This window comes from Natator depressus, chromosome 26 (genome assembly GCF_965152275.1).
Source record: "Natator depressus isolate rNatDep1 chromosome 26, rNatDep2.hap1, whole genome shotgun sequence".
Classification (NCBI taxonomy): Eukaryota; Metazoa; Chordata; order Testudines; family Cheloniidae; genus Natator; species Natator depressus.
The window spans coordinates 10,941,649-10,965,408 of record NC_134259.1 but is presented as its reverse complement, the minus strand read 5'-3'; the positions used below and the strand labels follow the sequence as shown (position 1 = coordinate 10,965,408).

General features: G+C 44.5%; 1 protein-coding gene across 6 annotated transcripts in view; it reads left to right on the top strand.

Moving 5' to 3' along the window:
- Positions 1-658: 658 nt before the first annotated feature.
- The window catches only part of AAK1 (AP2 associated kinase 1), a 118,443-nt gene continuing 95,341 nt past the window's right edge, over positions 659-23,760 (top strand). For all 6 annotated transcript variants that reach the window (XM_074940166.1, XM_074940163.1, XM_074940165.1 and 3 more), the window contains exons 1-2: positions 659-904; positions 1,108-1,452. In XM_074940166.1, the coding sequence (XP_074796267.1) occupies positions 1,290-1,452 (163 nt within the window). In that variant the 5' untranslated portion in view covers positions 659-904; positions 1,108-1,289. The remainder of the gene's footprint in view (positions 905-1,107; positions 1,453-23,760) is intronic.

Below are 23,760 nucleotides of genomic sequence, written 5' to 3'. Positions count from 1 at the left end.
CCTCTTCCGGCTTCCATAGAGTACAGAGAAACTACAACTCCCAGGCGCCCTTGCTGCAAGCCAGGGAGGAAAGTGGGGGGTGATTTCTTTATACTAATTTATTAATCAAACCCATCAGCCTGCAGCCCAGGCGCCATCACCTCAGCCACCCAGCCAAGGGGGCACCGAATAAGGTTGACAACTAAACGCACCATCACGCTTTACTCCAAACCCCCCCCCACCCCAGCTCCTCTCCTGGTGCATTCTGGGAATTGTAGTCCCTCTCCTTGCCCCGCTGGCCAGGGCAGCCACCTGGGAGAACTACCACTCCCAGAACGCCATGCGACAGAGACGGTCTGTTGCAGTTTAAAAAGAAAAACAACCACTCTTTGATGTCCAGTTTCCTTGGCTGCTGCTTTAATTTGGGCTCGGAACCACCCCCAGCCCCCTTTCCTCCCAACCAGCTTTTGCTTTTTGTCCAGCTGAAATCTGCTGTGGAGGCGGGAGGGAACAATGCTGGGCCTGAAGGGGTTAAAAAGAACAGCTTTGGGGAGAGGATGGGAAATCACCCATGCACCATCTCCCCACTCCACCCACCTTTATTGAAGCAGGGACTTCCTGTGACAGTTCATTTCCTGGTTGGATGGCGCTGGAGGAGGGGGGTGGGGGGGGTGACTGGAGTCAGATCAGCCCTGTAATGGTCTCTGGTTATCAGCTGCTGTTCGCCTCCTTTGAGTGGCAATGTTACCTTATAACCATGTTCCAGCCAGCGCCAGCAGAGAGGCTGCGGCCGTAGTAACACTGTGGCTTGGCTGCTAGCTCCAGCCTCTTTGCAGTAAAGCGCTGGGACAGCCGCCCCTTTGGCTCCTAGGTGTGTGTGTGGGTGGAGGGGGTTTACATGGAATCATTAGCTGCCCAGGAAGAGGTACATCATCCTTCTATAATCAACTGCTTGCAATGCTTTTGGGGGCTGGGTGATTAAGGGCAAGATTTTGTGAGTTTATATGGAGGGGAATGGGGGGAAGATCTGACAAGGGGTTTGCTTTGTTTTTGTTTTTTTTTTTCCTGATTATTTGCAAAGTGTTTGTAATCGTTTGTCCCTCTTTGTTTTTTCTGTGCTCCTTACAGGTCTAAATCTGACCAGCTCTGCCTGCCAGGAGGGGGGAAAAAAGGCATCTGCCCTACTTCAAACAAATCACCACTAGGAGTGGATTATTTTTATTGGCTGGAATCAAGAAGGTGGGGGGGGGAAATTGGACCTTGAAAAATAACATCACCTTTAATCGTAATACAATTATATCTCTGGAGAGATGAAGAAGTTTTTTGACTCTCGTCGAGAGCAGGGCGGTTCTGGCCCTGGCTCTGGTACCAGTGGAGGAAGCGGCAGTAACACGGTGGCAGGGAGTGGGTACATCGGCAGGGTGTTCCATATTGGGAGATACCAGGTGACGGTGGATGAAGTGCTGGCTGAAGGTAAGATTGCACTGTCTTTATTTTTCCTTTCGAAAGCTGTTTCATTTACTATGAACAGAGAGGCTGTGGCCTTTCTTTAATCACCCATCCCACCCGCCCCAAGATTTCATTGTCCTGGAGGGGTTTGCGATCTGATGGCATCTACAGCAGACAGCTTTTCAGTTTTTCAGATATGTAAATTAATTGGGGGTAATACTGATTCCTTTTAGAAATCCAAAAGGAGACCATAAAAACAGCAGGGATTGGATTTTTCTCAGCTTGAAACTTGGAATGCTTTAAAAACAAAAATCATGGCACATTATAGTGGAGGAGCTCTCCACCTATAAACAATGAAAGCAATGGTCTTTCCTCTAACTTTCTTCAGTCAGATTCCTCCTTTCCTACCTCTGTAGGAAATTCCCCCTCTGTTTATAGTGTCTATTTTACAGACCAAGTAGGGCAAACTGCTGGTTGGGGTATGGGATTGTCTACGGATGTGGGGCTACTGCAAAGAACACTGGAATCCAGATTACATGTTTGGGTTGTAAAGTGCTTTAAAAAGGGGGAAAAACCTAACAGGAAGGGTTTGGAATCCTAAAGGTGTCTCTAAACTGGATGTAATGTGCTTGCAATGTAGAAAGCTGGTGGGGGGTGTGTGTGTGTATAAATATAAAATTATCACTATTATTTGATCTGGAGCACTGCTGGTGTAACTAGAATGTTGCGTGTCATATGCTAAGGCACTAACAGAACCTTCTGAATGTTTCTCACTAATAACCTTACCCTCGACCTTCAGAATAATGCTGTCTTCCACTAGACCTACTCATAGGCCATTCTTTGCACAAAAGCCTCTGAATTTTCAATCGGAGCAGTGTTTTGTTAATTGTATGGGGTTCTGCAAATGCATTGAGTGGAATAAGCTTAATAGGGAGAAGGAAGCTGGTGTCTAAGAACCGGGGGGGGGGGGGGGGGGGGGAGGGCTATGCCAGCTGGAAGGGACAGCGTATTTCCCTAGGTCCTGTCTTCCCACTCCCCCTTCTCTCCTTTTCTTCACTGTGGTGTCTTGGAAATCTTTCTAATGACCTTTTCAAGTCCTGGTTGATCTGTAGCTTCCTACCTGAGGGTGACTGAAAGGCTGATTGTGGTGCGGGCACGCCATTGACCCTGAGAGAGGGAGGAGGCTAAAATGTATCCAGAAAAACCCACAAACTGGTGGCAATGGTGATTTTGCTCTTGCTTGGTGAGGCACTGACTTTAAATATACGGACTGTATATTGGCCTATTTCTTTAAGGCCCTGTTTGCAGTGGGAGCCTGGATACTGGGCTAACTACCACCTGATCCTGCTGTCATTACACACACTGCCTAAAACTTGCTCTCTGGCCTCATCCCTGTAACACAGGGAAAAAATAGACTTCTTTACTGATGAATAATCGCTGCTGGCAAGTCCTACCCGGGATACTGATAGCAGCCTGAAGAAAGCTTCCATGCTTCTGGGACCTCTCGTGATCAGCCCTCATAAGTCATATTATATGCATTTCAGTTAATCTGTGCTGTAGCCCACGGTTAAGAGGGCTGGGATGGAGGGAGAAAGCATGGCAAGGGGGAAATCCTATCCTGATAGCCCTGTACCTCTGCAGAATAACCTATTGCTGGAGCTCCTTTGTGAATGAGTGTCTGTGCTGAGAGCAAGGCCTGGATTTAAGGACTCCTGGGTTCTAAACATGGCTTAGTGGTTAGGGAGGGGACTGGGACCCAGTGTTTGACTCCTGGTCTCGAGTCTGCCATCGACCTGCTTGCACAAGTAAACAGGGCACAGCTAAGCCTGCAAAATCGGTATGATGCATGCCTTGGAGCAAAGCTACCGGGATGTGAGAGGAGTTAAGTTAGTTGTTCTGTTGGATGCTGGTGCCTGGGTCCCTTCCCTCAAACGGGCCCATTGCTACAACTGATCAAAAATCCCTAAGGATGCTGAGAGCATCTCCTACTTGGTGCTTGTCTTAAAGGCCTTGCTGTTCACCAGCCCACTTAATGGGGCTAGTGGCTTAGTGAAGGCCCATGAGATCATGCCGCAATGGGGGAATAGCGGAGATCACCCTCCATAAGCAGAGGGTACAGCCGAGGAAATCTGGGTCACATGGGAGGCAGTGTAGATCAAACATACTGCAGCTTCACATTTTGCCTGCCGGCTGGCATTACATTCAATGTGCCACTGCAATGCTCAATCAGGGGTGTTAAGGAAGCGAGTTGCATTGGCAGTGATAGGGATCTGGAGAGCAGCCTGGCAACCTGGGCCTTGAGCTGGTGCAATCTGGATCCATCTCGGATGGAGAACTTGCTTGCACCCATATGATTCTGGGTGCGTGTGCTTGCTTGGCAATTTTGAAAGGCTGAGCCCAGAAGCCTCATCCTTTTCTGCTAGAGGAAGAAACCCATTAGGTGGAGGTGAACTAAGATGTTGGCTGGGTAAGAATACAGCCTTCCCTACCCATTGCTTAACTAAGGATGTCAAGTTGGTGGGGTGGCACAAGGCATAGAATGTCAGAAGCAAGATGGAATTTTTGCAAAAGTGACTGAAGAACTGTAGTCTGAAATAATGAAGAGAGCATGCGTGTGTGTGTGTGTGTGTATGTGTATATATATATATATATATATATATATATATATATATATATATATATATATATACGTGCCTTGCAAACTCGAGGAACTAGTTTAACCAGCACTGTTGGAATTCAAGTGGCAGGAGCCTTCCCTCTGCCTAGTGGGGCTTTTAGTTGCCCCCTCTGGATCCTGCTGAACAAACTCCGCTGAGGATGACTTATCCCTGGCTCATAAAGGAACTCGGGAAGAGCCAGTACTTTCGAATGCACCCAATGGCAGATATTTCCAAACACTATTTCTCCCCCCTGCCCTAGGGTGGATTTCTCCCCTCCCTCCCCGAACCTCCTAAAAATGTGTGTTTGGACTCTTGTTTTCCTGCAACAAAAAGTCTGATTTTTCTTAAAAATTTGGGAATAAGGTAGATGGGGTGAGGAACTTGGACGATGATGGTAGAGTACTAATACAGATACCTCTCTCTTCTGTGGTTAAAGTGAATTTAAAGGCTGACTTGTTCAGCCTTTAATGTTTACCAGTGTTTACCAATTTTGGTTGGATGTATTCCTGGAGGTGTCATCACATGACATAACACTAATTAAAGATTAATCTTTAATTCCTGGGGACTCCAGAGCAATCCTGGAGGCTTGGCAACCCTATCTATGAACTGCCATCTTTCTTTAATCCAATTGTGGTGTTGGGCCCAGTTTTTGAAGAGACTTTCTCCACCAAAGTTTACAGAGAGTTAGGTACTCCAGAAGGCTAATGCTGTTTTTTGGAACCCTTCAAGGCCTGCTTTAAAATCAAGGGGGTCAGAATGTCTCTCCTAAAGTCGATGAGAGTTTTGCCACTGATGTTCCTGAAGCCAGAATTTCTCCCTGGATGTATCGCAAATGGCGGCTAATGAGTCCCATGAGTATCCTGTTATCAAAAAAAGGACAGTAGAATTGAGTGCAGTTCTTCCTCTCTGCTTCTAAGAAGACTGGAGCTAGAAGCAATGGGGATGTGGCTGTGATGGGAGAGGGTTGGGATGGTAGAAACCTAGTTTAAAGGGAGTAACAGAGACTTGTGCCTCAGAGCGCATGAGTGTCCTGCTTGTACCTAATGGCTTAAGTTACCAAGGGCCGTGTTCTGTGCTGTTACCCCCGTGACACCCACGTAGTTTCTGGGGTTAAACGGAGGGCTGAATTTGGCCAAAGACGTGTATGCATATTGGTAGGCTCAGGTCGTCATAGCTAACCTCCCACTTGTCTTTGGCTGCTTGTAGTCAGAGGCAACATTTCTTCCCGTTCTATGTACATCTGCTTTTTAAAAACTTCTACGTGTTCTTTTATTTTGCTTTCTGATGCTGATTTTTGTAGAAACGTGTAACTCGGAGGAGTTGGCTTAACAGTTTTTTGGGCTCTTCACTCAAATTTTGCAGCCACTTCTGGTGAGTGTGTATGATATTAACTAGAAAGATTTTTCCTCACCAAGGTGTAGATCCTAACATTCAGCGATATGGAATATAATACCTATGGAAACGTGCTGTTGCAACAATGGAGCGCAGACTGTGCAGGCTTTGTATTTCGCTAGATCTTAGCGAAACCAATCCTGCAAAAGGCTATTTTGTTGCTCTTCTCTATAGAGATTTTAAAGGTGACGAGCTTTGTAACTTCTCGGGTACCATTGTGTTAGTAGCATAGATCCCACTTACGCAGTTCAGCCAACCCAGCTTGGATGAAGTTTTTGAAGACTTGAGCAGGAATCAAAGTAAAGCCCGACTATTTCTGGTTGAGACTATTTGTTGGCCTCTATGGGTTACTTTGTACCAGATGTCTGGTGTTCAGAACAAGCTGAACATGGATGTTTTTGGGTTGCACACGAATCCCTTTATCTACTTGAAATGGGGAACATGCCTGCCTTTGTATAGAAGCAGTGTGGATGGGGCGCTGGCTGGTCCACGTTCTAGCCAGCAGCCTTTTGAACTTTGATATCCTGAGCGAGAAGCTTGTGACACACAGCGCATTCTTAACGAGATGGGCTCGGCATGAAGGAACTACGTAACTCTAGTGAATATGTAACTCCAGGAGCCTGGGGAATCTCAAGTGGCTTGTTGGATGAATTTTACAAGCGCCTTAAGTGTTTCTTTGCTTTTAGCACAACTTGCTGTGGCCACTGGTGCATACTCGCAGTCCCTAGAGATAATCAGGGTGTTAGGGAAGATGCTAATGGACTGAATTGCAGAAGGTGTTCTAAACAAGTTTTTCTGTGCACAGTGCTCGGGGAAAGGTGCTTGACAGCCCTGGAGACTGAAATTCTCTCTCCCCTGCCCCATGGTGTTTATATAGTACCTAGCAAAGTGGAATCCAGGTTGTAGTTGGGACTATTGGGTGTTAGGTAATATACTCACTGAATGTTAAATCTCACCAAATGAGGGTTGGTCAATCCATCCTCCTCATCGTAGCCACTCATCGTACTCCACACCTGAACAGAGCCATTATATGAACAACATACCCTCCTATCTCAATGTCTGGTGGTAAAAATTTAACAGGTCAAAATACAATCGGGGATATTGCAGATTATGTACTCCTTATGCCATCTGATCTTAAACCGAACTTCGTGCCCCTGGATAATCCTGTACGTTATTCCCTGATAATCAGAAACTTCTACGCTTAAACTCTGTACTGTTCACTTTTTTTAAACATCTTAATAAAATTTTTATACGTAGTAAATGCTCTAATTACCTATTGAATAGGCCCAGTGCAAGTAGTGGCAAGGCAAGCCTCCCCACCCTAGCCACAACAGTGTACCCCTTCCTCGTTGGGGAAGACCCCTTCTATGGGCAAGGTGGCACAGCATCCCAGCCCATTCAGTTCTTGGCCTCCGCCATTTAAGAGGATGCGAGTAATTCCCCTCCCTGGGGTGAGAGAGGACTCTGGTGTGGACACCTGGACCGGATTGAAAACAAGAAACTCCACATGCCATAGACCAGCCAACAGAACTGCTTTAGGACCCAGTGGAGCTGGGCTGGGTTGGACATGGCAACCTACAAACAAAAGACTGCGTATCCCATTGCTGAGCTGTGACTGTCCCAAGTTCCCCTTTTAACCTGAGTAGGACAGACTGTCCTCATAACATTAATATCCTTCAAACAAAACCAAAGTGGGTGGGGGCAGTCTTACCGTGAAGGCTGGCTGGATTTGAAATCTGGCTTAGCATGTATGCAGTGCTGCCACATTCCAGACATGCCACTATATTCATCTCTGGCTAATGAGGGGTTCCAGACTGCTCAGGTGCACTACAGTAGCATCGGGGCTGGAAACTGGGTCTATGTTAAGTATGGTTTTCCGGTCCCCTTTAACTCTGGCTCATCTGTACAAAGTGGGAGGCCTGACCTCAGAGCCCACTGAAGTCAGTGGGAAGACTCCCATTGGCTTTAGATAAGGTCCTGCATGGTCTTCGAGCGTGGCACAGTTTTTCTTCGCTTAATGTAACCTGAAAGTGGAACCTCCCTCTGACAAGTCCCTTTCCAGCTCTTGAATGGAATTGCCAACTGGAAGGGATAAACATGATTTAGCAGGCAGACTGCAAATCAGAAATTCAAGTTTTCTTCCCAGCTGCTGATTCACTGCAATGCTTTGGGGTAGTTGGCTAACCATTCGGCCTTATTTTGCAGATGGATCGGTGAGGTCTAACGATGCTTGCCTGCCCATATGGGTGTTGTGAGGCATAATTAATATTAGTAATGAGCTTGGATATCTTTGATGAAAGAGGTTATATAAGCACAAGTACTGATTCGAACTAAGCCTTTGCTAATAATGGAAGGTAATAGAATAAATAACTTGACCAGTGTAGCATGAACTCATTGCTGGGTGGGGACAGATCTTTCAGATATGTGTAAGAAACCTATTTATCTTTTGAGTCTGGGATTGGCTACTGCACTTGTTTGGGGGTGGCGAAAGGAAGAATAATACGACACTAGGTTCTTGCTTATGATACTGGCAGGGAAGCATTGGCAAGATTGAAGGGGAAACCTGTTTTCCCCCAGGTGACTCTGGCACATCTCTGGGGTTCTCAGACTTCCTCCTTGCAGTCTGCCCTCTCCTGTGGCTGGCACAGTAGTATCTCTAGATGAAGTATTAATCAGATTAGTAGCTGTCTTCAGTTTACAGCTGGAAACCAGGAGCAGGCCTATGCAACTCTCCGTTGAGATAGGAGCACATATAGGGTCCCTATCGCTACAGTATCTGAGCACTGCAGGAAACTCCTCCTCCCTACACACCTGTGAGGTGGGAGAGTATTATTTCCCCCCCCCCCCCCCCCAACAAGCAGATGAAGCAACATCCCTAAGGTTGCACATGGAGTCAATGGTCAAGTCAGGAATCAAAGCTTGGTCTCAAGTCCTAGTCCAGGGCCTTCTCCACAAGACCATCCTTCTTCTGTAGTTCTCCTGTTATATTCTGCGGACAATGATGTGGAAGTCACTGGCATATCTTGCAGGAGCAGAGCCTCCTACTGACCTTGGGCCGAAACCCTCTTTACTGTAACAGTAATGGGTTAAAACTCCTCTGGAATAATATGCTCTTCAGAAGCTGGCTTCAATCAGATCATTTTGAAGAACAAATTAAGTACTGGTGATGAGAATGAGCATGTAGGTGAAAAGCAGCAGCTGAGAGCTCCTCATCCTTTGTACTCCCATCAATGTGGGCTTTAGTGTTTGAATCTGGTCTTATGCCGAGGAAAGGTGGCTGGGGAGATGGAGTCTCCTTTCTTGGTGTGTGTGGTTTTAAATATAGACCAGTATACTTAAAGCCAGAGGTTGTAATTTCTATTTGGATGTAGAACTTGCTGGTCATACCAACTGTTTTGATGCAGGTAGCCCTGGATAGGGCACTAACTCCAAAGTAATTAGGATTGCTGTTCAGAGGGACTTGATTCATATAAGGCCATAGAAGACCATTGTGATCTTCTTGCCTGGTGATCCGTGTAATTTCTGTAGCCAAGAGACTAGCGGCCCCAGTTTTTTAAGTTATACTGGCCAAAACCCAAGCTACGTGAACAAGAAGAGTGACCCAATGGTGAGGGCCAAATAGAAGATTGCCATGCTGGAGCTTTTGAAATAGTTAGTATGACGCTCTCCCCAGGAGTACCCAGGGCTCTGAGGAACCTCACCGCTACTTGCCCTTTGCGTAGAGCAGTCTTGTTTGTGTCTGTGGTAGTTCAGCTCTCTGAAACCAACAGCATCTGGCCACACAGATATGGCCTCGCGTTCTCAGTTCAGACTAGTAATAGGCACATACCCACCCCTGAGTTCCTTGCATGTTCCCTCTGTAGTATCCAGAACCCTGTCACTGGCAGAAATGACCAGCTAAGCTGTCCCTGAAGGAGCAGCGTCAACACAGTTTGACTGGTACAACTCAGGATCAGGTCCTTTCATACCAACATAACACCGGCATAGTTATAGTGAAGCAATCGTAAGTTTTACAAAGATTGAGAGTGAGTAAGGATAAGAACAATAGGTTACATAGAAAACAAAAGGAATCACACATTTTATTGTGTATTAACTTGAACAGGCTAAGCCCTTGTCTAAAGAAATCTATCTTACCCAAATGTCCTCGACCGCGCTTTCAGTCGAACCCTGGTTGAGATCCCATTTTCACGCGTGTAATCACGCTGCTGGATTACTCCCTAGGTGCAGGATAAAATGGTGTCCTTGGTCATTAGGTTTTTTTGCACCCTAGAGACAGGATGACCCCAGAGACAGTCTTCAGTGTCTTCTCATCCCTCTCTTTACTCCATATGCAGATTTGGCTACCATTGTGTTGGCTTATAATGCTTAAATTGTGTGTCTCTGTCAAATGGAAATAATCTCCTGTCTGTTTGTCAGCTCTGCTTGGGACATAGACACAAATATCATCCGTACATCCATCATGCAACTATGAGGGTCCGTGTAATCCTGGTTTTCATTTAAGATCTTACATGACATTGTTTATAGATAAATACTATGACAGCAGTGTGTTGGGTGTAGCGAGTTTGTCAGGCATGTTAGGAGTTGCTGACATTAAGCAGTGACCCCTTTGCCGGGTGGCACCAATGGGCCTCTGTCACATTTAGGAAATCACTTGAACTTCCATCGTAAGAATGACACTCCTAACACTGACATCCCCTTCTACTCCACTATCTCTGCCAATCCAAAAAAAAACCCCAAGCAGAATTTTGACCCCATAAAGGGACAAGTGCCAGGGACTTCATGAAATCCACCAGGGACTTCACTATTTTACATGGAAGGCACTCTGAAATTATTATGCTGCCACTCATCCCCAAATGCTAAGACATAGCTAAATCTACTGATTTCTCCCTCTCCCTCTTCCCAGGAAAACACGGTCCAAAAGAAACTCCATTAACAAGACCCTTAATGTTTTGCATGCCTCTGTCCTGATGTCAGCAATAGACCTGTAAGCCTGTTGCTCTATGCTTCTAGCACTTGTTTGTGGAATTTACCACCTGAATTCCTGCCTTTTGGCTATGGATCTAATTCTCTGCAGAAACATGGATATGTTCCTTCACCACTCTGCCACTTGTAAAAAGGGGATAACTTATACTTCCCTTCCCAGGCATATCTTAAGGATGTGTTACTGACAGTTTGTAAAGTGATTTGAAAGCAGAAAGCCCTCTTAAGATACTATTTCCAAAATGTAATCACAGCCACAATGGAATAAAATGGATCTGTGGGAAATCTTGTCTAGTCACTAAATATACTTGTGGCTGCTGTTGACTCATGAGTTGTGATTTTGTTTTTTAAGATTGTGGTCTTAACTCTATTGTAACCTTGTGAATTAGGCAGCAATTGCATGAAGAACATTTTGGCTGGTTCCATGTGAGATGTAGGGAAGTCTTGTTTGAAATTCAACCCTTGGAGTTCTGCAAACTGCTCATGAAACTGTTATGAGTGATCTGTAAAAGAGTCAAACGCTCATGATACATAGATAAATACAGACAGAAATACCCAGCACTGCTGTATGTAGGTACAAATGAGTCAGAGGCACATGCTTGCCTTTCTTCTTGGGGTGGGGGGGGGTGGTTTAAGGAAAAACCACTCTTTACAGGAGAGAATAGGAGGGGATTGAGGCAGGCAGAAAGTAGGTAGGATGACTTAATGATTAAGGTACTAGTTTGGGACATCCGGGTCCAGTTTCCCACTCCCTTGCAGACTCTGTGTGATCTTGTGCTAGTCACCAGGGGCCATCATTTTAAATGTATTTAGGTGCCTAAAGATGCTTCATGAGATTTCAACAGCACGTAAGTGCCTAAATTCCACTGAAGTCAATAAGAGTTAGGCCCCTAGTGGGAGTTTCAAGAGCACCTATCTGCATCTTCAATAGGGAAGTACATTGTAAAACACCAGCCACGTCCCAAAGAGCTATGATCTAAACCAGAGGCTCTCACACTGGGAGGGTGCGGAATGTATTCTGAAGGGGCATGAGAAGGTGGGTGGGCAGGCATGGGGGCGGGGGAGGAGGTGGGAGACGCGGACTTGTATGCAGTAATGAATAACTAGCAAAACTGATTTCTCCAGACATATAAGGTTCTCAGATGGCGCTGTGCATTTTGACAGATTTCTCTTGTACAGAGTTGTTGACATCTGTACGTTAATCTGTTTGCTACGACACTGTGTGCATGTTTAATAGTGAGCATTGACCACAATTGCAGTTTTGCTTTTGCTCTTATTACAATGGATTGTTGGCTCCATTTGAATTACTGCCTTAGTGAGTTTCATGGTGGTTTTTTTTTTTTTAATGTCGGTATGTGTGCTGGTGGGGCATAAATTACTACAGACACACAGAACCAGCGTGTGACCAAATAAGTTTTGAGAACCATTGATCCAAACCGGCAAAGGGTGGGTGAAAGAGGAAGGATGGCTTAGTGGTTAGGAGATTAGCCTGGGGTTCAGTTCCCTGCTCTGCCACAGGCTCCCTGATAAGTCACTTTAGTCTCTCTGTGCCTCAGTTCTTGATCTGTAAAATGATCGTATTTGCCTAATTTATGCAGATGTTGAGGATACATATATTGAAGGTTGTGAGATTCTCAGATTCCATGGTAACAGGTGTCATGTAAATACCATAGATGTGTCTGCAAATGCTATTGGGTAATGTGTTTCATAGCATCGAGAGGTCATCTCATCCAGTCCCCTACACTCAAGGCAGGACTAAGTATTATCTAGACCATCCCTGGCATGTCGTTGTCTAACCTTAAAAATCTCCAATGATGAAGATTCCACCACCTCCCTAGGCAATTTTTTATTCCGGTGCTTAACTTCCTAACTGTCAGGGTGGTTTTTCCTAATGTCCAACCTAAACCTTGCTGCAATTTAAGCCCGTTGCTGCTTCTCCTTAACCTCTGAGGATAGGACAATAACACGAGGAGGGAGGGGAAAAAAAAAGTAACAACCTTTTTATGTACTTGAAAACTGTTGTTATGTCCGCCCTCAGTCTTCTCTTCTCCAGACTAAACAAACCCAATTTTTTCCATCTTCCCTCATAGGTCATGTTTTCTAGACCTTAAGTCGTTTTTGTTGCTCTCCTCTGGACTTTCTCCAATTTTGTCCACATCTTTCCTGAAACGTGGCACCCAGAACTGATTGCTGTGGGACCCCACCCATTCTAGGTGAAGATGGTTTCCCACAGCTTCTCCAGTTCTGCTGCTCCACCTTGTTCTATTCATGAAGCAGCAGAAAAATGAAAGACAACAGAAATTGAGAATGGCTGCTGCACCCCCACCCCCCGAAGTCCTGCTTCTTGGAGCAGGTTCTCTGAGGCACTGCATTATGGGAGCATCAGCTGGATTGGTGTAGACAGAATGCTCCCCTTGGTGGCCACAAGCAGTCAGCATAGACTGCACCAGGTGTGAGCCCAAGACCACCTAGGAGTCGCAAAGGATACTTGTACAAGGCCTGGCCCTGCTGTAAGGTGTTGAAAATGCATTGTAGGATCAAGGCATTCCAGCCAATGTTGTCTGATGTCTCTGCATCAGGCACTCGTACCCCAACTGACGCACTGTAAAATGGGCATAACCAATACTTGCCTTCCTCAAGGGTGGCTTGTGAAGCATAACTGATGCCTGGTAAGCACTCTGAGATCTCTGGAAGGTGGTATTTCCAAGGGCTTTGCCTACTAGGCTTTCAGAATCCCTCTCTGGCTACAAATGGGCTGTGAAACCTTGCTCCATAGGAGCACTGAATGTTTGTATGCCCAAGCCAGGCAGAATGGAGGGGTGGCTCAGTCTTAAGTACATCACCGAACAAACAAGGAGCAGTCCTTGAGCATGATCAGAGTTGGCAAGGTGTAATCGGTCTCCAGTCATTTATTGGGTGCGTTTTAAGGTTTTCTTCTGACTGTGAACAACATATACCAGGTAGTATTCAGATGAGGGATGTTGGTTGTCATGGTTGGGAAGAGCAGCTGCCAGAAGAGTAGTGGGGGTCACTTGGACGCTGGATCAGCTTCAGGTGGTAGGGATGCCTGTGTGTAGCACAGTAACTGCTGGCAGGGAGGAAATTTTGGCTCACGGTGGGGTCCCTCCTTGTGGCTTCTAGTCCTTTTCTCTTTAGTTTCAATATTTTTCCATCCAAGCCAATACCCAGTTATTTATTATTCTTTTTATGGTGGCATCTAAAAGCCCCAGCCAACATTATTGCTCCATTATGCTAGGCACTGTATAAACACATGGTCAGACAGTTCCTACCCCCAAGAGTTTGCAGTCTAAATAGACGACAGAGGAAGGATGGGAGAAAGGAAGGATTATTCACCCTGTTTCACAGATGAGGAACTGAGACCTAGAGATGCGGTGACTTGCTTAAATCACACAGGTAGTCTGGTAGAGCTGGGAAATGACCCCAGACCTACCAAATCATGGTTCAGTGCTTTAACAGCAGCACCATCTTTCCCTGTTCCCATAGAGACGTGAGCATTTACCTTCAATATCAAAGAGCACCTTAACACTCCCTCTTTATTGGGGTCAGTTTCAGAAATTTGCTTCCCTGAATGCAAAGTGCTATAATCTTGCCTCTGCATGTCCTACGGATCTGTGTGTTGGTCTCATATTCGCAGAGCACATGCTGCTTCTTGTTGTTGGAACCTACGGGCTTTTTTTTTTTTTTTTTTGTTCAGCTAAAAGTTACTCTAAGAGTTTAAATAATCAAACTCTATGGGCTTTTACGGTTTGGTGTAGCCAGGCTGTGTAAAGATTCAGTGATGGATTGTACTGAAGCATCTATATAAAAGATGTATTTAGGGTATGGTGACTTAAATACCTAACCGAACAATCTAATAACTGGGCAGGGTGTGTGTGAGAGAAATTTTGGATGTGGCTTTTTTACGTTCCATTGCGTTCTATAGACACTAAGCCTGATAGTTTCCTCACTCCAAGAGGAAACTGAGGCACAGCGAAGGTAGCTGACTTGCCAAAGGCTGGTAAAACCAGGAGTTCAGGAAAGACTGCAGGAGTTTTGGCTCCCACTCGCCTCCTTGAACCCCTAGTCCATACTGCCTGTCCATTGTTCTCCTAGCACTTCCATCATGGTTAGGTGACCTTGAGAACAAGCATTAAAAATGTCCAAGTTCTTTCTAGACAGTGTTTAGGGGTGGGGATGTTATTCCAGAAGGACTTGGAGTAGGGATGTAGCAGGGTTATTGGTACCTGTTAAGGGAGAATGTCGATCTCTTTAGATGTTGACTGGAGTTAAGTTTCGCTATTTTAAAGCCAACTATGCGTACTCCACAAACCTTGCCAAGAAGCATGCTGCACAGACACCTTTCTGTGCAGTTCAGCTAACCCCTGAAGAGTCGTGCCCCAAACCTGGACCTCTTTGTGCAATCGTAATACACTGGGGTTGAATGTAATGAGCAAAATCTTCTCTTGACTATCTAGCCACTGGTTTGAATTCCCTGATAGCTACAGATTGTGACAGTAGAATCCTCTCCAAAGGCCTTGCAATGTAATCAGGAACTGAAAAGGTCATTGCTGACTTCAGGGGTCAATTTACATATCTTCCTTCCATAGGAATGTTATGCAGTCCTTAACTGAGCTAGCTTTTTTCTTTCTTTCTTTCTTTCTTCCCTTACTCATTGAAGAGACAGATTAAGAAACAAGCTATTCTGCATCTTAGACACACATGCAATTCTACAGAACACAATCTACTTTACAATTATAGGCTAGTCAGCCAGTTTGCCTGGTACTGGAGTTAGTTTTATTCTTTACAATAGCTTAAGCCTATCAGATAAGTTGGGGAAGAGTCCATATGGCTTTTGTAAAGGGAAATCGTGCCTCCCCAACCCATTGGAATTCTTTGAGGAAGTCAACAAACATGTGGACAAAGGTGATCTGGTCAATATATGTACTTGAACTTTCAGAAAGCCTTTGACGGGGTCCCTCACCAAAGGCTGAGCAAACTAAGCAGTGATGGGGACACGAGGGAAGGTCCTCTCATGAATCTGTATCTGGCTAAAAGATAGGAAATGGGGGGTTAGCATAAATGGTCAGCTTTCACAGTGCGGAGAGACAAAAATTTGGATCTGCATCTGATCCACGATCCATAAAGATGGTAAACAAGGCATCCGTGGATGCAGATATCCACAGACGTGCAGATTTGCAGGACTCTAGAAAGAAATAGTGGGATCTGTACTGGGAGTGTGCTGTTCAACATAATCCTAAATGATCTGGGAAAGGGGGTAAACAGTGAGGTGACAAAGTTTGAAGATAATAGAACATTACTCAAGATAGTAAGTCCAAAGCTGTCTGCAAAGAGTTACAAAGGTATCCCCCTAAACTGGGTGGCTGGGCAACAAAATGGCAGATATTCAATGCTGATAAATGCAAAGTAATGCACATTGGAAAACATAATTCCAACTATACATCTAAAATGATGGGTCTAAATTAGCTGTTACCACTCAAGAAAGAGATCTTTTCTGAAAACATCAGCTCCATATGTATTGGCAAGTTAAAAACAAAAAAACGCTAGCAGAATGTTAGGAAGGGATAGATAATAAAACAGAAAATATCATAATTCATCTATATAAAATCCCTGGTACTCCCTCATTTTGAATACCGTGTGCAGTTCTGGTAACCTCCTCTCAAATAAATAAAAAAAAAAAAATCTTAGAATTGGAAAAGGTGCAAAGAAGGACAACGAAAATGATGAAGGGTATGGAACAGCTTCTTCATAAGGAGAGAGTAAGAGAGACTGGGATTGCTCAACTTCGAAAAGAGACAACTAAGGGGAGATACGATAGAGGTCTATAAAATCCTGAACGGTATAGAGCAAGTGAATAGGAACATGTTAATTACCCCCTTCTTAATTTGACTTGGTCCATCCCGTGCTTTGCTGCACATTGGGCTACCCACATTTGCCATCCTTGCCTGTCAACCGCGCTCCTCTCCAGATCTTCCCATTTCGTGCTGAGGTGCTTGATTTCCTTCAGAACTGTTCATTTCCATGTTGTTTGTGGTCTTCCTCTCTTCCTTCTTGCATTTTCTGGCTTCTATTCAAGGGCGGCATTTGGTAAGCTTTCTTTTTCCATTCTCAGAACATGTCCCAGCCACTGATGTTGTTGTCTTTTGTAGATTATTTGTGAGAGGCTGCCTTGTCGGGTCACTTTTCTGACTTCATTCATCCTCCTATCTCTATATGTTCCCAATGTTCTTCTCAGATATTTGTGATGAAATGCATCCAGCTTTTGCATATCTATCTTGGTAAGTTGCCATGTCTCACTGCTATATGTTGCAATGGTGACCACGATTGCAACAGTTTTGTCTTGTGGGACATGTTTTTGAGTTAACAGATGTTTCTGAGTCTTCCAAATGCAGCGTTTGCCTTCCCAATTCTTCTTTCCTCGGAACTAGTACCACCTTGGCGTCTGATACTTCCAAGGTACATAAAATTGTCCACCTTCTCCAGTTTCTCTTCAATTTTTATTTTTGTCCCTGTAGTCCCCACTAACATGACTTTACATTTCTTGGAATTGTATCTCAAACCTATCTTCTCCATTACTTCTTTTACTTGGTTTGTGCATTTTTGTAGTCCGTTGGCATCTTCATTGATAAGAGCAAGGGCATCAGCAAAGCCTAGATCACACAGCCTTGAATTGTTCCATTTTAGGCCATATGTATTACTGTCATATTGTTTTAATCCATAGTCAATGGCTAGCATAAACAAAAAAGGAGACAGGACACACCCCTGCCTTACACCTGTCTTGATGCTGAATGGCTTACTCAATCCATTTTTCCATTTTAATGCAGCATTTTGGTTGGCATAGAATGCCTTCATAATTAATTTTGTTGGAATTCCATATTGTCCCACAATTTTTCACATTGTTTCTGTTTTCACTATCGAATGCCTTCTGAAAGTCCACAAAATTGACGGCAAGACTGCCTTGGAATTCAATTGTGTTCTCAATAATCTGTCTCCGGGTGCAAATAACACCTGTGCATGATCTCCTTTGTCTAAATCCAGATTGTTGTTCACCCAGGATGGTATCCATCTTTCTTTTCATTCTGTTCTGGAGGTCTGCTGCTAATACTTTTCCTGTGACAGATAGAAGTGTTACTCCCCTCCAGTGTGAACAATTGTTTAGATCACCTTTCTTTGGTAACTTGATTTATGGTACCGAGGGTCCATTCTTCCGGCACTTTCTCCTCCAGCCATATTTTGTCGCACAGCGAACAGATGACTGATTCCACGTTTTGCCTCCATATTTAAGCATCTCAGGATGAATGCCGTCCAAATCAGGCCCCTTGTTGTTGTTTTTTCAGCTTCTGCAATGCTTTTTTCACTTCAGTGTTTTACCTCAGATACATCTATATCTAGGTCTAATGGCTTTTCTTTGTTAAATTCCAGTCTTGTATTTGGTTCTGGTTGGTTTAGCACTTCTTTGAAGTGTTCCACCGATCTATTTTCTTGTTCCTCCTATGTTTTCAAAATTTCTCCTTGTTTCCCTTTCACTGGGACGCTTCTGAATTTTGATCCATATTCTGTTAACTGTTTCAGGATTGTGTAGACTGTGCTTGTATTGTTTCTTTCCCGTGTTTTTTCAGCTTCACTAGCCTTACTCTCTCTCCGATTTTCCGTATCTTTTTTGCATTGTTTCTTTACTGCTTTGTCAAGGTTCCTGTAGGTTTGTTTTGTTTCTTCAGTCGCATGTTGTTGTACTAAAGCCTTTTTTTGTTTTCTTCTTTTGTCTCTAACTTTCCATTACCCCTTCACATAACACACACCCAGGAGTCACCTGACTAAATTAATAGGCAGCAGGTTGAAAACAAACAAAAGGAAATGTTTCTTCACGCAAAGCCCAGTCAACCTGTGGAATTTATTTGCCATGGAAAGTTGTGAAGGCCAGAAGTATAACTGGATTTGGAAAAAGAACTAAGTAAGTTCATGGAGGACCGGTCAGTCCATGGCTATTAGCTAAGATGGTCAGGGACAGTGTCCCATGTCCTTGTGTCCCTTAACTTCCAACTGCCAGAAGCTGGGACTGGATGACGGGGGGGGGGGGGGCGGGGCGGGGCGGGGATATCATCTGAAATGACCCTGTTCTGTTCACTCATTCTGAAGCATCTGGCACCGGTCACTGTCAGATGACAGAATGCTAGGCTAGAAGGACCACTGGTCTGAACCAGTATGGCCGTTCTTAAGTTCTTCATATTTAACGTCAACACATCCTACTGTGGTGTAGAATTTAAGAAATCCATCGTACTTGCAATTTATAAGTTTGACTTAAAATTGTGGCAAAAACGGATTGCCACAGGGACAGATCAGCTGTGGTTGCTCGAGTGACTTCAGTGATATGTGTTTTTTTTAAAAAAAAAAAAACAAAAAACACCAGCTGAGGATTTGGCTTATAGAATTTTTCAGATCAAGGTGCACTGAAATAGACCCTTTAATTGAAGGTGCTCAAATCATTTTTCAAACACTAACCGAATAAGCTTCACAAGACTTCCATGAGGAACGTGGACTTTTTGGATGGGTAAACAGAGGCACACGAGGGTGCAGGGCTGGGATTAGAACCCAGAAATCTGGATTCCTAGGGTTTAGCCAAAAATACATCCCTTGTTTAAAACAAACGAAAAAACAGTGGATTCCATGTTATAGCCTTCAAAAATAATATTGGCTTTCAACTTTTATCCTGTTTAGTTCATGAACTCTTTAGAGGAGGGACTGTCTCAGTATATGTTTACATACTACCTAGCCCAATAGGAGCTACCGTAATAATGAAAGCTCCTTGCATAACAATATTTTAACTCTTCTTCTGTTGCTACAAGGTGTCTTATGACACTTGAAGAAATTTCTTCCATAACTAAGTTTTTATATCCTTATTACCATACCTCTGAAATGCCCTCGAGCCCCATTGGGGGCTAGGCCTCATACAGGAGAATAGCTGTGTCCGCACTGTAGTTTGTAGCCACATTTGGCAGCCGGGGGGAGGCTCTGGCAGTGCAGAACGGTTTCAGCAGCAGGACACTAAAAATAGCTGTGTGGACATGGGATGCACTGCTTGGGCATGTACAGAGCTGTGTGTGTGTGTGTGTGTGTGTGTGTGTGTGTGTGTGCGTGCGCGTGTGCACACACACACCCTGGGGGTCACGTGTGGATGGCATTCTACCAGGCTAAGCCATGCCCCACCGTCTACACTGCTATTTCTACCTGTGCTTGCTGGGCAGTGTCTGTACTCTACACCGCCCTAAGTATAGACATACCCTGGGAGACCATCCTTGCCCTGGAGAGATTTTTTTTAAAATCAAAATAGACAAGGGTGGGAGGGGAAACAGGCACAGTGGGGTGTCTTGCTGAAATAACCTGCAGAGCCTGGAGTAAACTTATTTGTATGCAAAAACTTGTTTGCAAGGAAAGGAGGAAGGTTTTTTAAACCTTCCTGGTCTGTTTTTGAGTCAGCAGTTCTGGTTTTCATTAGATTATAAATCTGATGCCTCTAAAGCATTTTATGCATTGATTTCTCCCCCCGCTGCCTTTTCAGCTGTATCCAATAGCTGCAGTTTCTTGCTGGCTTGGCAGTTTGTCACGATCACTCTGAAACAGCCACGGTCCACCATGCCACTGCTTATTTCACTTGGTGATGAGCAAGGCCTCTCGGATGCTGTTAGCTGCCATGTGGAATAATCACAGCTGAAACATACTTCTTAGCGGGCTGACTGGTAACCAAACAAATGGTGTGTTTTGGGTGTGTGTTTGGCCCTGTGAGTTATTTGTGACCTTTTAATTGTTTTAGTCTTGGGCTGGAGGTTCAGGGACTGAAGTTGTCACAACAGAGAGGGATTGAAGCTGCTTTACAAAGTAATCTAGGAGGAGGCAGTGTATCTTGCTGCATAGTAATAAAACGTTCCTCTGTCAGCTTTCGGTTGTGCAAGCCTGTCTCTGGCAGGAAAGGATGATGTCCGTGCACAAGGCCGTGAAATGGAACACATGCCTAGCAAATGTAACCGGGTGAAAACCCTGAGCATGCTTGCTGCACATAAGGCTGCTGCTCCGGTCGAGTCCCGCAATCCCGAGTCGTTCCTTTGGATGATTTAATTGTCACTTTAAAACATCTCAGAAAGGGTCCCTCCATGATGCAAGTGTATTTCTAGAAGGGTTTGGAGATCGGAGTGCATTCTCACAGGCGTAAATCCACCCCTATGAGGAGGGCTTAGCACCAGTTACGCACCACTTATGCCCTACACCAGGAGTGCCGTGCTGGCAGCCTGCGCAGAGGTGAATTTCGCCCACTGATGTCTCAGGTCTTTAATATTAATGACCCTGTTGCCTCCCAAAAACATGAGCTTCCTCTCTTCTCTCTGCCCCCTAATGATTTACAGCTCAGCTTTTTCAGGGGAGCTGAACAGGAGCTGAGGGAGTGCTGTTTCTGGGGGTGGGGGTGGTTTTTTGACATGTTGGGGGGGCCAGGATTATGAAGACACTGAGTTACATGGAACCGGCATTGAGAGAGACATTTAAGTCAGCAGAACTTGGCCGCTAGCTGAGAATCTGGCCCTTCGACTTCAAACAAACGGGAGCCTTTGTTATACCTAGGGAGATGAAATCCTTTTAGGACGTTAAATATGTTAGACGCTTTTTTATTAAAGTGCCTAGTGGTGTTTAAAGACTAGAAAGTAATCAGTACTTCAGTCAAAGCTGGGTGAGCTGTTGCGGCTTCCTTGAGCTTCTTATGAGAGGCATTCTTAATGACCAGCAGGGAGAGGGCTTGCGGCTGTGTTGCAGAATCGGACGTGTTTTAGATCTGCCTGAATGGCCCACGTTTTCTCTTGGCTGTGTGGGGTGCTAGAACCCCTTTTTTTTTTGTGTGTGTCTGGTTTCCCACTCCGGCAATTTGTCGTTGGACTCTGTGCTCGGTGCAAAGTTTACAATGAGGCATCTCTCTCCCTGCCGACCCCCCCCACCCCCACCCCAGCTAACTCATTTGATATGAAGTCATCTAGCACGCTGCGGTCAGGGCTCCTCTGCTTTCAGCCAATCCCATTGTCTTGCTCTCCTTCACCCCCTTTGCACAGGTCGGCTGTGTGGGGCCGAACCAGACCTGCATATTCAGAAGGGTTTGAATAAATTATGTATTCAGGTTGACTTGGGAGGGGGGGGGTGTGTGTGTGTGTGTGTGTGTGTGTGAGCTGAAACTGGGTAAAGAAACTGTAGCTTTGTAAGTCACACCCTGGCTGCATCTATGCTGGTAATTTCAGGGCCCATTATGTGGCGAGCCATCTGGTTTTAACAGCTATTGCTACAAGGAGAAAGAGTGGCCTTGTAGTTAAGGCACTGGACTGGGGCTCAGGAGATGAGGGTTCAGTTCTCATCTCTGCCAGAGACGCCCTGGGTGACCTCTGGCAAGTCACTTTTATCGTATGTTTACACTGAAGCGTTAGTTTAACTTGCCTTTAGTATGGCTACAAATAGCAGCGCAGGTGTGGTGCAGAGGTGGCTGCACAAGCATGCTGTGGACCCCAGGTCCATTCTCAAGTTGCCAGCCTGTGCTCAAGACCATGTTGCTGCATTTACGTTGTTGCATATCCATGCTAGCGTGGGCATGTCTACCCACACTGCAGTCAAACCTCAGTGTGTAGTATTGACCTAGCTCTCTCTGCCCCACCTGGGTTTAGTCGTAATCCCTTTGTCTTGTCGATTGTAAGAGTTCTGTGGCAAGGATAAGCTCATAGTATGTCTACATACCAGAGTGGATTTGATTTAAATCAAATTGATTTAAATCACTAGTCAGGAAGACTCGATTTTAATCATGGTTTTCTACGTAAGTGCATTCTTGTTGGTTGTTATAACCTTAATACATATTCTTCACCACTCAGAGATGTAGGTTTCATTTTTAGAAGGTACACACTATATACATTTTTAAACAGTGATTTATTTTGAAAACTTTTCAGATTAGTTTTACAGCTATATCCAAAAATGAATAATTGTTTGTTTTTTGGTTATTTCATTTCATGAAGCAGATAGTTCATCTCCCAATGACTTCATAAATATCTCCACTTCAACAGGTTAATCATTAATATTTGGAGGATTTTCTAATACAGCATGGCAAGGAGGATAACCTCACCAAACAGACATTTTAAATTGTTTTAGTTACTTACAACAACATAGTTAAGTAGTCTGGATTTTTTTTTTTTCTTCGACAGCAAACCAATAATATTTTAACAAAAAGGCATATGTCCCTCAGGTCTCTCATTTATCTCTTTGTCCAGATCTATTCCGCCCCCAACAATCTTTTCTATTCATTGAACTTTCTGAAACTTTGCACTTTTAGAGAGAGGTAGGGGGTTGACTCTGTGTACACAAATTGCAGAGGGACAATAGAGTTGAGATCTGTTTATTTCTCACCTCTATATATTTAAAAACATTTTTGCTGTTTAACAAGCATGTTACATCTGGAGACACAAATCCAGTTTGAGAACTGCAAAACGAATCATCTCTGGTATTTTCTAGACTGAGCACTGACTCCCATTGGGTCGATAGAAAGATTAACCTAAATAAACAATACAGAAGCCTGTGGAACCCCGTAAGATTGGGTCCCTAATCCATTAACTATTACACCTCATTTACAAAACTCTTCTTAAACATGAATATATTCTCATATTATAGGATTAGAATTTAGAATCCCTATTCCATGATAAGAAGAGGCATTATCGCTCAAAGATAGGTTATTTCCCCTCAAAGCATTTTCAAAAAAAATTTCCCCGAGCCTGCTATGTACAGTCCAATGGGGTCTTCATTTGGGCCCTCTAAATGCTACCATGACACCCACAATTATTGATTAGTGTGCCACCAGCAAGGTTGTGGCTTCATAAAGCAAAACCCTGGATTTATGTACTTCTACTGGGAGAGCCTTACTGGTGGCTTCTTCACCCAGAAAACGAGGATCCATAGTGCCCTACCACTGTAACTTTGCAGTGGTAGCAGTTGTAGATACTGTAGTATAAACAGTGAAGTTAGAAGGTAGGGTTGATTATTTATTTTTAAATCCCGAGTCCTGGCTACACTCCCTTTTCGTCCGCTGTATCAGAGGCCTTTATTGTTTGAACAAATGGTGCGATTCCACAGTCTCAAAGTTCTTCTCAGTGTTCTGAGCAAGTTTTTAGTTGTCATGGAAGAAAATACGGCTGTAACAATCTGTTGGGGGTGCTGAGAGCTGGGAGCCACTGTGTTACCTCTCTGCCTCAGGAAGAGTGAGCTTTTCTGGAGATTA